A 15,472-nucleotide genomic window follows, 5' to 3' on the forward strand; every position below is an offset into this window, starting at 1 on the left:
TGGATTCTGCCTGTGATGACAGAGCAGTGCAGTCCTGGCATGACCATACACTGGATCACAAACCAGAGCTCCAGGAGGGAAGAATCCCCCTGCAGCTTTTATTTCCTGGATTGGCTGGCACCCATCTCTTTCTGCAGAAACACTGCAACTTGGAATAGCAGATCTTTCTCTCTGCTGGCTACTTGGCTTCTGGGATTAACAAACTATCTGATGGACCTTGTAACCAATTATACTTTCATCTGATTCACACAAAATAGGTCCCAGATTCTTTTACAGACAACGAAGCACATGATGGACTGCTGAAATCCCCAAGTCAAGCCCTCTGCTACTTGTACACCTGGAGACACATTTTAGAATGAAATCCTGTGTGATAAATTGCCCAAGGCTATTTTTTTATTATAACATCCATGACATCTTCCTATTTTCACAGCTTCATTATCAGCTTCAGGGTGAAAAAATAAAAAGCAGACAAGTCACAGGATGATCTTAGCCAGGAGATCTTATTTGATTCAAATATCTATTTTCCATCCACTTCCTGTCTGTTTTTCAAAGTATTTCAGGGAACAAAACTGATGTGCACAAAGAGCATTCAGTGAGAGAGAGCAAAGGGAGGTGCAACAAATATCAAGCAAGGGAAGGGAGCTGTAACAGAGTGTTCTTGTATCTTTGAACCCACAAGTAAAATGCATGGTAGGAAGTATTCCAAAACCACGTCTTTCTTTCGTGAAGGAAGGAATTAACGTTAAGCACAGAGTATTCCTTGTGGTTTATTCTCATTACGTGATATGTCAGGTTACGCTGATTTGGAAAAAAACCCAGGATTTCTTTACAAAGCTTTCTGTGCACTGGGCTTACTGTGGGTTAAAAGGAGACTAAAAACCACAAATTGTGCTTTAAAAAAATCAATTTAGGAATCTCATTTTTGGTAATTCTCTTAAAGATACCCTTTGTGGACACATTATAATGTTTTGAAAGTTTCAGCTGAAAAGCAGAATAGCCTAAATTTTTGAAAAAATCTTGACTACAGTTTCTATCACGTGGATTTGTTACTCAGTTACTGCCAGTTTTCCTTAGAAGGTAAAGTGAATGTTTAAAATTGGTCAAATAATGTGAAGATGCTGTTTTCTGTCTCTGTGTGTATATACTTTTCTTTAAAGGAACAACGTGGGAAATCTTAGTTGTTCTAAAAACTCTGGTCAAATGACTTTGAAGGACACAGAATTATTTCACAGAAACACAAGTGATCCAAAAAAAGAACCTTTTAAGGGCTTTATTAGTACAAAGAATTCACTCTTTTGACACTCTGTAGCTGTCAAACACATGCACCAATTTATTTTCAGAAAAAGAAGGTATGTATTTCACTGTGGATGGTTGCAAAGGAATAAAGAAAAAAATCAAATAAGCAGAAATCAGAAAATCAAAATAAGCAGAACAATTATTTCCTCTTCTAACCTCAGGCCATGTCAACATCCACCCTCACTTTCTGTTATGTGTCATCTACGATTCTATTTTTTATGCCTCCATACTTTTTACTGTTGATCAGTACTGACCAAACTTTGCTATTTGACCAAAATTTGTCTTCAAGCTTTACAGAAGTAATTATTTCAATAAATAGAATTTCACAGGATACACCAGAACAAGACTTGGGGCTATCTGGATTTTAACAGGATAGAAAAAAAGGCAGTTTGTGTGGTTTGGGATATTTAAGTTAATTTCCAAACTGCCACTTTGGAAACTGTTATGAGAACAGATCCCAAGTGAATCCTGGCCCATTCACTCTTTTTCCAGTTCTCTGTAACACTAAATTATACTCACAGACACAGAACATCAGTGCAAAAGTCTGCACATTTCACAAATGATATAACTTAGCAAGAAACTCTGCGCTCCAACAAATAGAGCAGCCACAAAGTTAGACCTCTGAGGTAAACTCATGCACTTGAGGAACTTCCATATATGATCATCTTCGGTTCAAGGTACATTTAATATTCCGTTCTGATGAAATGCAATTAATAAGTCCTCAGCAATTCCAGCGGACAACTGGATCCAGCTGCAGAAATAAGCTGCCCCTATGGATTTGTGACAATTACTGCCAGGACTAGGGATAGGTCTGCATTTTCCTGAAAGTTGCATTGGTGATGGTGAGCCGTGTGAGCCTCGCACCGTAGTAATCTATAATGTAACTGGAGCCATCGGAAGGTCCAACAATCTGCAAGAGAAAAAGAGAACCAAGACTTTTCAATATGAAGTGAAATATATACTTTGTGCTAATGTCTCAATTACTGCTAATTTTCCCATCATAAAATTAGTCATGCTTAATTAGTCAAACAGAAACTAGATTTATTTTGAAGTTATGCTGCAGTTTAACTGTTTTAGCGAGCGCTGTCTCAGAAGGAACATGTCCCCTGGGCTTCTAATCAACCAAATTACACAGCCAGGCACTGGGATTCGGCTAATCCGGTGAGGATTTGAGTCACAAAATCAGGTTAACAAATGAGTGGGCTCCAAACCACTTTTCTTGAACAAAGGAGGGTCTGCAGCAGAGAATTAGGCTGATGACAAGTATCTTTGAAACACGGCACAGGTAAGGAATGAAGAGAAGTAGAGAAGATCATGGAGTTTTTTGTTCTGAAGTACTAAACTGATGTGGGGTCACCAGGGAGATCAACAAGGAGAGATGAAAGATACTCTCAAATTCATCTGTAAGTGCTCTGAGGCAAGATCACTGTGATAGCATAGAAAGGAATTTGAGAACGCACAGAAAAGACAAAGATGCACACAAATATACAAAGATTCACACTTTCAAAATATTTTCCTATAAACCCATAGAAACAACTCCTACATCCACAATGGAGTTTAACTTCATGAAAGGCAGTTTGCAATTCATGCTAAATGGCTGCACTGTAGAATAAGACAATTTGGCAATTTCATGATGTCACAAGATCTCACTCCAGCTGGGGATTTCACCCTCATGAATCCTACAGTCACAGCTCTCAGGTGATCTGGGACTTGAATTTGGAGGACAGGCAGAAAAGTGGCAATGTCTTCTCTCATGAATATAATGCACATGCAAACACAGAACTTCAGGATTCTGGAAACAGCAGGACATCTCATGCTGAGTTCAACACTCTGAGTCACATAAAGAGGTTCTGATAAAGTGAATTTATGGTACTCTTCACTAGAAGTATTTAAAAATAGCTAGTCTAATTTTTAATTCCAACAGCAAATACATTGATATTTCGTGTCTATATTCTACAACAGTCTCCAAACAGAGCCAAAATAAATGCCTTGATTTTTCAATACCCAAAGGTTCTTAAGGCTAAAATGCTAACAAAATACTAGCAATCAAATCACAGCTTTAACAAACAGAGATTTATATCTTCTTTTAAAAACTCTGACTTACCTGCATTGAAATAAGTATGAAATCAATTAGGCTCCCAATTCCACAAAATCCTACAGTGCAGAACTTTAACAAACCTGAAAAACAAAAATAAAATTTAACTGCAACTTTAAGCAACTACTATGAAGTTCACGTTTCTGGTGGCAATCACATCTCAACTCTCTCCCCTTCCCACAAAATATATATTTTATAAATATATATATATAAAATATTCATATATTATATATATATATAATATACATATATATAATATATACATATTATATATATATATATAGACACACATATAAATAGACCTGAAGTTGAAGATCTTAAATTATCAAGGAAAAAATCAAACCGCATATTCATATTTCTACATCCTGAAAACAGTTAAAGGATTTTAAACATTAACAATTTTTTAACAGATCTGTATTCTTAAATAAGCAAAGGCCAAAGCTGATGACCAAGTTACTGAAATGTTCCTTTGATTGAAGCACTGACAGAAAAATCCCAACTTGAGCTGCAAAATTTCCTTATGAATAGAGACCTTCTACCAGCTCATGAGTTGCAGCATATACAGATTTGACTTACAGAACATGCAACTTTGGAAAACAATCCTTTGTATCATTTTTATATTTTTCCTGAAATATGAATTTATTTTTAGTTTATATAAAAATATATAAATGCTTCTTTTTAACTGGTATCCAAAAATGTTATTTTTATACTAATAAATAAAAGATAAATAGAAAATATATCAGAATAGTAACTACCAGATAAATGTTTCATTGGAAGATGCCCTGCAAAGTTGACTTCATTTGGAAAATGCCCTCAGAAGAAAGAGGTAGTCTTAAAATTTATTTTTTTTTAATATCAATAGTTTCCCGTGCAATAAACATAATACAGTGGGAACTATATATATTTTAAGTATCACTTCAGGCAAACATCTGGGTTATCCCTCTCTCCAAAGCAGCAACATGTCCCACAAACCAACTCCTCTCCCCCAGCCCTGTTTATGAGGCTGTCTATGGAGAAGAAGAGGAGAATAACTGCATCCACACTGCAGGAAGAGCATCCCACTGCCTGGATATAGCTCCCATAGTTGGCAAGATGGAACTGAACTCCAGGGAGATAGTTTATAATCTCTGCAACACTCCTAATGACCAAGAAGATGAAAGAGTAGTAGCTGGATGGTCTTTCAGCTGATTGGAAGAAAAACCCATGTGCATTCCTGACTGTGAGGGTGGTGAGGCCCTGGCACAGGTTGCCCAGAGAAGCTGTGGCTGCCCCATCCCTGGAAGCGTTCAGGGCCAGGCTGGATGGAGCTCTAGGCAATCTGGTCTAGTGGAAGGTGTCCCAGTACCAGCTGGCATTTGAGGAACCCAGCAGGTCTCTTACCATTGCTGGTTCCAGCAGCAGTTCTAATTCACCTGAGGAACTGGATGGAGAAGAAATGTTTCTGAACCTGGCATTTATTTTTGGAGTGCAGGGTAAAGTTGGCTTTTTTCTTCCTCCTCACCTCCCTCCCCACCAGCAGATCACACTGAGAAAATAAACTGCTCTAAAGCATGAAGGGAAAAATAGTGCTCTTCTGCATTAATAACTGATGGTTTAGTTCACAGTGTGTGGGAGAGGAAGAAGTTGCTTTCCTGATTTCTTCATACTCAATAGCTTGTTTGTATCTGTGTGCTCTTTAAGCAAAAGAGATGGAAAAAAAAAACAAACCAAAGAGCATTTACACTCTTCACTACACTTGCAAAAAATATTTCAATGCCATTAACCTTTCTTAACCACTTTTTACCAAGGCCTGGATGACCTAAAAAAATCCCCAATCATCCACTGTCATGGAATCCAGTGTGTTGATTTTTATTCTTTTAATCTTTTCTATTCTTACCTATTTGCTTTTGTCTTCTTTACCTTTCAAAGGAGAGAAAACTTGGCTTTGGAAAAGTTTAATTTTAGGTCTTAACTTTGGCTACTGGCTACAGTATATTCCAGTAGGGTTAAAGCATGAGCCATGAAGAACTTCCATGTGAGAATTAAGGATTTATAAATCTATATATTACTACAATATATTACAAAATAATTATTGCAAATTATTATTCCAAATCCAGTGATATTACAAAAAGATGCACCTTATTGACTGCTTCCAAAAATGTATCTTTTTGTGAAACAGATGGACAAAGTCAGTGCTAATCACAGAATCTCAGGGATAAAAGACATGGATGTTAACACAAGATTATTGAGAAGGACAGGTAATGTCATTAAAAAAAAAAAGTGTTTGCATTTAATGGGCAGAAACTCAAAATTCATAACTGAAGTGACAGTAAGACACATAGCTTTTTCCAAATCATTGCTCCATGCTGTCTACACTTAAATTGACTCCCTTTGCCCAGCTCAGAAACAAGGCCAGTGAAAATAGTTCTAACACACAGGTTTTTTAATTATTAACTATTTAAAAGTCTGTGGTACCATCATCCTGGGAATCAGGTCCTAAAAATACCAACCAGAGGGAGATCTTTTACAAGTCCCAGCTTCTGCAGAACTGTTAACAATGTGATTTATCTTGAAGCTATGCATTTGCCAGAATAAATTCCATCTCCCAAAACACCAGGTTTACTGTAAATTTGTGTGCTATTTTTCTGGTAAAATCAAGTCTCATTTAAGTAGCTGGCACATGAGTCAAACCCACTTGTGTTCCAGTGCCTCCCAAAGAATGCTGTGGTAAACATCAATGCAAAGCAAAACTATGAACAGCAATAACCACGTTTGCTTATTAGGATTTTATCTGTTGGAGAACTATATATTCATTTGTCACCACTCCAACAGAAGAGCAGGCTGAGGATAATGCAGCATTTTATCTTGACAATAAAGTAAGGATTTTAGTTGTAAATATTAAAACTATGACTACCGGTCTTCATTACCTAAAATATGAATATACACATACAATTTAGTCGTAATAACAAGCTTTACCTCAAAGAAAAGGAATAAACTTACCTAATGCAGGATAGCCTAGATAAAATCTATCTGCTCCCAGCCATCCAAGAAATAAGGACAGAGCCACTGCCACTTTGTAGGAGTACCCATTTCTGCCAAAAGAAACAAGCAATGTAGGTAATGACTGCAAAATATATCCACTCATACTTTTGACTATTAAAGTACTGACTCATTTTCCTGCTGCTTCAGTTTAAAAAAAACCAACAGACTTGTTATTTATCTTCAATTAACGGCCACAGAACTGATAATGCTAAGCTTTCAAACTGGGAAGGCATCCTCCATAAAGCAACCTCAGCTGCTGCAACTCAAGTGTACTCTTGCAGAATACAGATTATTCTGAAACTAAATGATGATTTCTTGTCAAGGCATAATTCAGTTGCTGATCCGTCCCCAGTTTCATAGAGCACTTCCTAACAGTTCAGCCCTACTGAGACAAGCCCAGAAAGCCAGGAGGTGTGTGAATACTGTCTGCAGGCATTAGTCTCACACGCAGCCAAATCGAGAGGAACAGGACAGACAGGTGAGGTGTCAGCAGAGACAGTAATTGCAACGAGATCTGAAGGAGAAATGAACCATGGCCACCGGCTGAAGAAGCTGCAGGAAAGATTCGGGAAAAGGAGTAAGTCATGTATCCACTCACTACACTCTAAAAGGCACAAACTTACAATGAGAAGAACTACTGACTGTATAAAGATGTACAGAGGTAGAGAGGTATTCTAAGTTAAGCTTCCCATGGTTAGTCATACAACATAAACAGATACAACAGACTTTTTGAGATTTGTCCTAATTGGCACCTTTCTTGCCAACAGCTGGAGCGATGCAGCCACCAAACCACCTGTAACTCCAGTCCCTGCTGATGTGAACTTTACATTAATAAGGCAGCTAAAAACATATCGCTCTCAATACCAGAACTTGCTGCCTCGGCGAACAGGGAGCTTCTGAAAAGCAAACCCAAATGTAATTAGAACTTAAAAATATTCAATAATTCACTGCTTTGATACGTGCACAACTACATGCCAGCAATTATTTAATAGGCCCTAATTAAACTCTTGGTTAACAGTTGAATAAAACAGTTTCAAAAAGACAGTAGCTGACAAAAGTCCAAGCACCTTTATTAAGCATTTTCAATGCCAAGTAAAGATCTACCTTTTTGCTTATTATCAAGATTTACTGACTTTAAGACTTAATGGCAACATTAAGTGATTAAATCATGACTCTTCCCTCAATATTTGTTACTTGGTGTTTATTAGCAACACAGAACACACTGGGCATTCCTGGAACCTAATGTAATGTAAATTATCATCTTTAGAACTGCCTTGTTGCCACTGTAAAGAACACTTACGGGTTTATTTAAACTTGAGGTAAACTGTTAGAAATTGTTTATCAGCTACGAAGTGTCAACAGCCCTCCAAGTGGACTAAAGCATAAAAAAAGCTTACATAAAATGGGAACATGGTTTAATTTGAGATGCTCCTGATCAAAACTAGTAACAAACTGAGCACTTGCCTATGCACTGAGATGTTTTTAAAAGCAGAGCAGTCTGCAACCTCATGAACATCAAACTGACAGGGAGAAGAAATGCAGTATGAAGTGGAAGCATGAGCATACTGCAACAAGGCTGCATCCACTTTTGTATTTCATTTGTCTTACTCTTTCAGATAAAAACATGCACTGAAGACTAACTAAACCAGTGAGTAGGAAAATGACACATCCCAGGCATCTGAAGGAATTTCTACAATTGGGTAAAAGACACGATTTCTTTTCAGTTCCTCTTCTGATTCTTTTCTCGCTTCTCAGCATCATCCAAGCTTGACTTTTTCTGGGTATCTTTCTTCCAGATGCCATGGTAAAAACTTTTCCTTCCAACTCTTCCTTAGCAGTTGATAATATCAGGTACTGCTTTGGCTCATTCTTTTGGGGTCTCTCACCTCTGGTCAAAGACCTCTCCACACTGAACCTCATGAAGACTACCATTTCCTGGTAGTCCTTCCCTGGACTGGCAACGCTTAAACAATGGACACTTAAAGTCTGCAGAATTGGGGCCTCTGCATATTAAGCAAAATACATTATAGAAAGCCAATCTGGGGGATTGTAGAATTTGGCCAAAAAGTAAAATCTACCTCCAAAACATCAAACTAAAGCCAAACCTAAGCAATCTCGACTCCTAGTACTTCTTTGTTGGAGCAATCTTAGCACTTACAAGCTTTTCCTTGAATTATCACAAGGCGTAACTGAACTTGAACACAACCACTTACACAAACATACAACATCTCCTGGTCTTGCTCTAAAATAACTGGATCCCAGAACTGTTATCTAAATTACAGTTTTGGTTAACGACAGCTTGCTGATTTGTCCTTTCCAAAAACTGGGGGTAGATTTACCTGCTGTGTCCATGCTACGACAATCCTGCTATGAGACAATGTCTTCTCAAACTAATTTTCTGGTTAAATGATGTGCAGTTATTTCTGCCAGAAGACAGTTACAGTTTCCATCAAAACTCAGATAAGATGCTGGAAAATCTCCAAAAAGCAGTAGAAAGGGCAGGGCTATTATTGTAATATTAAGCTGGAGATTCCTGCTTAAAATAATGTTTCAAACACTTAGGTAACATTCAAAGTGCCTTAGAAAACATCTATCAGTAATTGGACCACTTTTTAAACAAGTGTACAGATGAAAGATGGTGATATTAGCCTTGCTGCCATTTTTAACTAGTTTTGGGACTTTATCAAGGACATGCTTGTGTAACTCTTTCTTTTCACAGTTGTGTTTTACCGGAGTTTCAGCCCAAAAGCATGCTCTTCCCTTTCTGCCATACTGGCAGTCACAGGACTGGAAAAGCCACAGCAAGTTCTTTTGGCAGTGTAACCATTAATTATTCATCATAAATAATCATCACAACCAAGTTATAGACATCATAAAAAAGATGACATTTTTCTGCCTATAGGCTTGGGTTTTAATTAATAAATGTAAAGAAAAGCTACATTTAAAAAATGTTTCTGGAAAATGTATTAAACCAAAAATATATGTATACAAAAAACCTCCAAACATAAGAATTACCATCTAATCCAAAGAGGAAGCAATTTTATTAAACTAGTATAGCTCATCTTCTTCCCATCACAGATGGGACTGAAACACAATTGTTTCTGGACAAAAATGTGACTGAAGTCTAGTTTGAAGCATTGAAATTTGATTAGACGTAATAATATGTTTTCTTCAGTTTGCTGAGCTTTGACTGCTGAGAAGACTAAATACAGAGAAAATATTTATAAAAGTAAGAGGCAGAGCTGTACTTCTAAGTTAAGCAAATTATTGAGCAGTTGGTACCACATAAGAGTTATTTGCCCACCAGAGTGATAAGGAATACCCAGTGAGTATTGCTGGAGTTTTAATTTCCAAGGATTCCAGTAGGACAAAAGAAAGAGGTTCCAAAGTGAATCCCAGAAAAAGGAGAAACAAATGGTACTGACAGGTGCTGGCTGATCATTAGCATTGGCCAGTTGGAACATTTATTGGTATCCAGAGCTCTCCATCACTCACAATGTGCTTTAGAAAAACTAGGTCCATCATTCACATACCAGAAAAAGGCTCTTAAAAGGCAGAGAGGGTTTGATTAAATACAAAAGTTGTTTAAAAGTAGAGAACAGTTCCCCTTAAAGATATTTTTGGAAGAAGTGGAGAGACTGAAGCTCCCCCAATATTCTGGCATACTACAACTTCAGCACAGGTACACTGTAAACTGGCATGAAGCACTGAATAGCACAGCCCAGTCCAGCCCTCCTTTCTCTCCTCTCTTTTATTCTTGAGTCACTCTCATCCTTGTGCTGGCACCAGAACTTGAAGCCACTGTACTGTGACTCAAACTGGGGAACTGATCCAAGTTAGCTCAACCCAGATCAGTTCCCTGATGCCGTGGGGCCTGTCAGGACTGGGATACGATGGAGGGGTGTCCCCAACAGCTCCTTCACCAGCTGTACTGATTTTAAGCATATGTGAAATGTGGCCTTAGCATTAGGGATAAAATTTTGCCAGGCTAAAGTGTAGTAAGTAAAGCAAAGACAGAAACATAACTAAGCAACAACAACAACAACAAAAATGTGCAGGCAGAGACAGATTCACTTATGAACTTATGAACATGCATGTTTTGAGCAACCTGGTTTAGTGGAAGCTGTCCCTGCCCATGGCAGGGGGTTGGAAAGAGATGAGCTTTATGGTCCCTCCCAAACCAAACCATTCCATGACTCTCTGTTGCATCCTTATACTGTTTATTAGAGGATTAACTACTGGGCAACACGTGTATGGTTCTATTTTACTTCTCTTTTTCCTTCTGTCAACACATCACACGACTTTAGAAAAACATCAGTGTGAAAACAAAGACAAACGATCACAAAAGCCAGTGAGTACTTACACATTGCGACACTCAATAGGCTTGTAAAATCCAACTTCGTGTCCTGTGAAGACTTTTTCTACGCCAAGGTGATCTTTGCAAGTAATATTTGGTGCTGGCAGACACTGAACTGAGGACAAAACATTATTTGAAACTGAGCAATAACTGACAATCACAGCGTTTTTCTAGCAAGACACAACTGAAACAAATTAAGTTCTACTGTAGAACAGTCTTGATACAGAGCACAGTTAACACACATATGGTTTAAAAATATTTTTTAAGCCAGTCCTATGATCAACTTGTATTTTCTCTTTGCTAAATATTAAGCAAAATATACAAATCTAATTGCTGCCCTAATTCTAATGTAATTCTCACTCTGGCTTCAATATGAGTCAATGAGAAATCAGAACCTGACATACAGAAAACATTTTCATCATGAGAACAGTCAAACACTGGAACAAGTTGCCCAGAGAAATCATGTCATCACCATCCCTGGAGGTTTTCAAGGTCTGACTCCACAAAGCCCTGAGCACCCTGGTTGGAATTCAGTGCCAACACTGCTTTGAGCAGGAGGTTGGACTATACAACTTCCTGAGGTCTCTTTCTACCCAAATTATCCCATTATCCTTGACTCTTAGGACAACCAAAGTGGAAATCACAGCAGAAAATGACACCTGCTAAAAGTTTGCAATGTATTACCAGAATATTAGTCACTCCCTAATGCTGAAGTCTGTTGTTTTAAAAGAAAAAAACCCAGACCTTTGCCCATTTTCTAACAGTTTTCAGTACTTGTGAGTACTGTTGGTTAATTCCATCTGACCTGCAAGCCAGGTTCAATATGTCTTTCCAGATTTTCCAATAATACACACAGGCAAGAGTTGGATCTTTTTTAGTATCTATCCATATTGCATAGAGACTAAAAAAAATAATATTCCAGTTATGCCTGGACTTAACTGCTATAAAGCCCCACATTTATGCTACTGATCAATGTGCCTAATCTAAGGCAAATACAAAAAAAATACATTCTTGTAAAAAAATAAAGCAAAAAAAGCAGTGCTTTCTGCTACTTAGAAAAAACCCAGTGCAGTTAAAATATATTGATATAAACAAAGACACAGTTTTCTTTTCAGTGTCACTCCAAAGACTCTAAACCTACTACTCAAAGACACCACTTTGATGCTTTGAATCAACCCCATTTGTCTGGGCGATGGATCCCACAAAGGTGTTTAGGAACTGCAGTGCTTCAAGAATGGTCCAGAAATTAACTTTTTATTACTTAAGTAATAATAAAAAAAAAAAGCAGCTCAAGTACTGTGGGGACAATCTAAAAACTGCTGTGTGTGTAAAAATGCTGCACAAAGAAAAAACATTAATTAATTTAGCAACTTGCTCTACTCTGAAGCTTATCTCCTGTTCAAAAGTGTGGTGTATTAAATACAATCACAGGGTATTTAGTTAAACAACTGATAATCTGAGTTGTGATCAACCTCAAACTACATAACGTCTTTTTAATCTCTGGCCATTTATAGTCAGAAACACAATGTAAAAAAGTATGCAAAGGAATGAGTAACTCAAAAAATGATCCATTTTAGATAGTATTTTCAGCCAAAATTATTTGGAAAACCTTCACTATGCCAGAACATCCCAGTGAAGAAAATCATTCAACACTTATGGAAAGCAAAATATGAAAAACACGCACACACATTGTGTTTTGTGGTTGCCCCATCTCTAGAAGTGTCCAAGGCCAGGTTGGATGGGGCTTGGAGCAAATTGGTCTAATGGAAGATGCCCCTGCCCATGCCAGTGAGGTGGAACTGGATAAACTTTAAGGTCCCTCCCAATCCAAACCAGTCTGTGATCCCAAGATTTTAAACATGAGTGCACATAAAGCAAAACTGCTGTGCTATCAAACCATTTATTTCAATGCCTGAGAACATCAGAAAAGTTAAACACAGATAGGAAACCAAGTGATCAATTTAAGATTTTTTTTCTGTTAAACTCCAAAGTAAAAACCTAGTAAAAAATGGAAAGCACTATGTTGCCTTAAGAAAAAAAAACTTAAAAATTAGAAGATTTTGAAGGCTGTTCTGTCAAACGTCAATTCTTCTAATAATTATATGCAAAATCAGTATGACAGGAATGGTTTGTTTTAATCACAGCAGTGCAGGACAGAGCCTAAAGGATGTAACATACATTGAGGAGATTTACCAGAAACCTCACTTAGAAATGTACCAATCAGAGAAAATGTATTTATTCCTAATAGTAAAGCACCCAATCCACACAAGTGTTTTGGGCTTTCAGACTAATGGTATTACTAATCCCATCCTTTGTAAAGCTCACCTAGCAGACACACAAATGCATAAATCGAACACTTCCTTGAAAAATGTAGTTAATCAATATATAAGTTAGAAATCCTTACCATATGCTGTGTGATTTGTGCAATTCATTGGTTCCTGTGTGCTATTGTCTATTTTAGGCTCATCACACATATATGTTCAGGTAATTGAGGAAAACATTTTTCATATCAAACATTACAACAGGTTTAACAGTAATTTATTCCACCCTCCTTAAACCCTGAGGATTTAAGATGCACCTTGATGTTAGTTCCTACCCATCCCCCAAAACAGGAACAGCACATTACCATGCAGCAAATCTGCTAATCCAATTTAATACACCAATATATCGCATAAGCCCCATGTTTAATTAGTGCTGCAGTCAGCACTACCTAAAGGAACTACAATATTTATCAGTCATAGCCTCTGTATTTGAAGGCAACGAGGTAGCACACGCCTCATCTAGTCTTCTTCCCTTATTTAAATACCTTGAAATTGAGGCATTTGGTTGAGAAGATTAAATCTACAGGAACGTACAAAATTCCAAGAACACGTAAAAATGAACATCTGAAATGCCAGGAATTTGGTGCAGAAACAAACTGAGCGGGAACTGACTACCAGAGGTTTCAACTCCCACAGCCAAGTAAAGCAGAAGCTGAAGTTAGCTTTTCCAAGATTTGCTCTCCGGACACTTTTGATCATGAATAACTGTTAGCTGCCATCCACCAACATGCTCTGGGGAGAGCCTGAGGCACCTTGGAGAGCAGGAGCCTTGCAGGTAGAGCCCAACACCTGTGCCCTGTAGGGCATAAAAACAGAATATCCTGAGTTGGAAGCAACCCACAGGGATCATTGAGCCTAACTCCTGCTCTGCACAGGACACCCCAACAATCCCACCCTGTCCCTGAGAGGGTTGTCCAAATGCTTCTTGAGCTCTGTCAGCCTTGGTGCTATAACCACTGCCCTGGGGAGCCTGTTCAGTGCCCGACCACCCTCTGGGGGAAGAACCTTTCCCTAATAATAGGGCAAAGCCTCCACGTCTCACTCTAGTGTCCTGCAGAAAATAAGAAGGTGGAGAGGTAAGGGAGTGGGGTCTTTTATCCCATAGGATTTTCTCTTTGAAAATGGGAGAGACATCCCAAACCTGCCCTGAGGCACACACAGAAATCACAGCCCGAAATCACAGAATCAATTAGGTTGGGAAAGACCTCTGAGACCACCGAGTCCAACCTATGACCAAATACCACCATGTTAACCAAACGACGGCACGGAGTGCCACATCCAGTCTTTCCTTAAACACCCCCGGGGATGGCGACCGCACCACCTCCCTGGCAGCTCATTCCAATGTCTAATCACCCTTTCTGTGAAGAAATTCCTCCTGATGACCAAACTGAACTTTCCCTGGTGCCGCTTGAGGCCGTTTCCTCTCATCCTACATCCTGAGGTGCCTTGTCCCGCTCCGGCCAGCTCAGACCCCCTCGGGGCTCCCACCCTGAGGCTTTCCAGGCCCCTCACGGCCCTCACCGCCCCCTCCCCTCCAGCCGGGGCTCGGGACAAGCGATGCCCTCCGCCTCACACCGGGCCCATCACCACGACCACCACCCCCCGCCCCGGGCCCCTGCTCCGCTCAGGATATTGCCCCATCCGCAGCTCCTCGCACTTAAGCGACGGCTCCGAGCCCGCCGCTCCCTCCAGGGCTGCGAACCAGAGGAGAAGCAGCAGCCGCACCTCAGCCGCGCCGCTCCGGGCGGCCATGACGGGACCGCCGCCGCCGCCGTCAGCTGACCGGGGAGGAGCGGAACGGCCCCGCCGCGGTGGGAGCCCGCGCTGGCTGCGGGGAGAAACGGGGAGTACCCCAGGATGTTTGTGGGGTGCTAAGGGTTGGGGTTTTTTGGAGAGGGGGGTGAGGGGCGTGGGGTGACCTTATTAAATATGGCTGCTGAGGCGCACTGAGGGCAGAGCGCGCCCTTACCCAAGATGGCGCTCGCAGAGTCCGGCGGAGGGACGGGCGGGGCCGTGCCCTGACTAAAGATGGCCGCGCCCACCGCCGGCATCTGCCCTGACTCAAGATGTCAGGCGTGAGGCGCCCGGCCCAGGGGAGGTGTGGGGACGGCGGGGAAAAAGGAGGGCAGCTGTGAGCAATCGCGAGGAGCCTCTCGGAGCGGGGCTGCGGCTGCTCCGGGTGATGGCACCGCGGGCAGGACGCGCCCTGAACAGAGTGAAGGGTGGCGGGGCCCGGTGAGGGAAGAACGTGATATGAACCCTCCCCGCCCTTCCAAACACTGACTGGTGTTGGCCCACCTGGTGAAATCGCACTTGTGGGTGTTCCTGGTGGCGTCTGGAGTTTGCTGGGTACTAAAATAAGTTTAAAAACCCCAGGAGAAG

The 15,472-nt window shown here is 40.1% G+C and overlaps 1 protein-coding gene across 1 annotated transcript; it reads right to left on the reverse strand.

Annotated features, from left to right (window-relative positions):
• Positions 1–1,255: 1,255 nt before the first annotated feature.
• Positions 1,256–14,992, reverse strand: TM2D1 (TM2 domain containing 1). Its single transcript, XM_051796835.1, has 6 exons — positions 14,720–14,992; positions 13,174–13,243; positions 10,776–10,884; positions 6,371–6,462; positions 3,401–3,474; positions 1,256–2,206 (listed from the first exon to the last, which is right to left on the reverse strand). Exons 1-6 carry the CDS (start codon positions 14,840–14,842, stop codon positions 2,096–2,098), a joined length of 579 nt encoding a protein of 192 aa, XP_051652795.1. The 5' UTR covers positions 14,843–14,992; the 3' UTR covers positions 1,256–2,095.
• Positions 14,993–15,472: the final 480 nt, after the last annotated feature.

The sequence above is a fragment of the Manacus candei genome, unplaced genomic scaffold, assembly GCF_025592945.1.
Source record: "Manacus candei isolate 608988 ecotype Guabito, Panama unplaced genomic scaffold, ASM2559294v1 h1tg000005l, whole genome shotgun sequence".
Taxonomy (NCBI): domain Eukaryota; kingdom Metazoa; phylum Chordata; class Aves; order Passeriformes; family Pipridae; genus Manacus; species Manacus candei.

What these genes read in the sequence shown, in the direction of transcription:
- TM2D1 (XM_051796835.1), bottom strand. Translation starts at nt 14,842, where the DNA reads ATGGCCGCCCGGAGCGGCGCGGCTGAGGTGCGGCTGCTGCTTCTCCTC. An exon ending in CCTATTGAGTGTCGCAATGT is followed by an intron (nt 6,463 to 10,775) that starts GTAAGTACTCAC and finishes TTCTTTTGGCAG; the next exon opens with AAATGGGTACTCCTACAAAG. An exon ending in TCATACTTATTTCAATGCAG is followed by an intron (nt 2,207 to 3,400) that starts GTAAGTCAGAGT and finishes TTTCTCTTGCAG; the next exon opens with ATTGTTGGACCTTCCGATGG.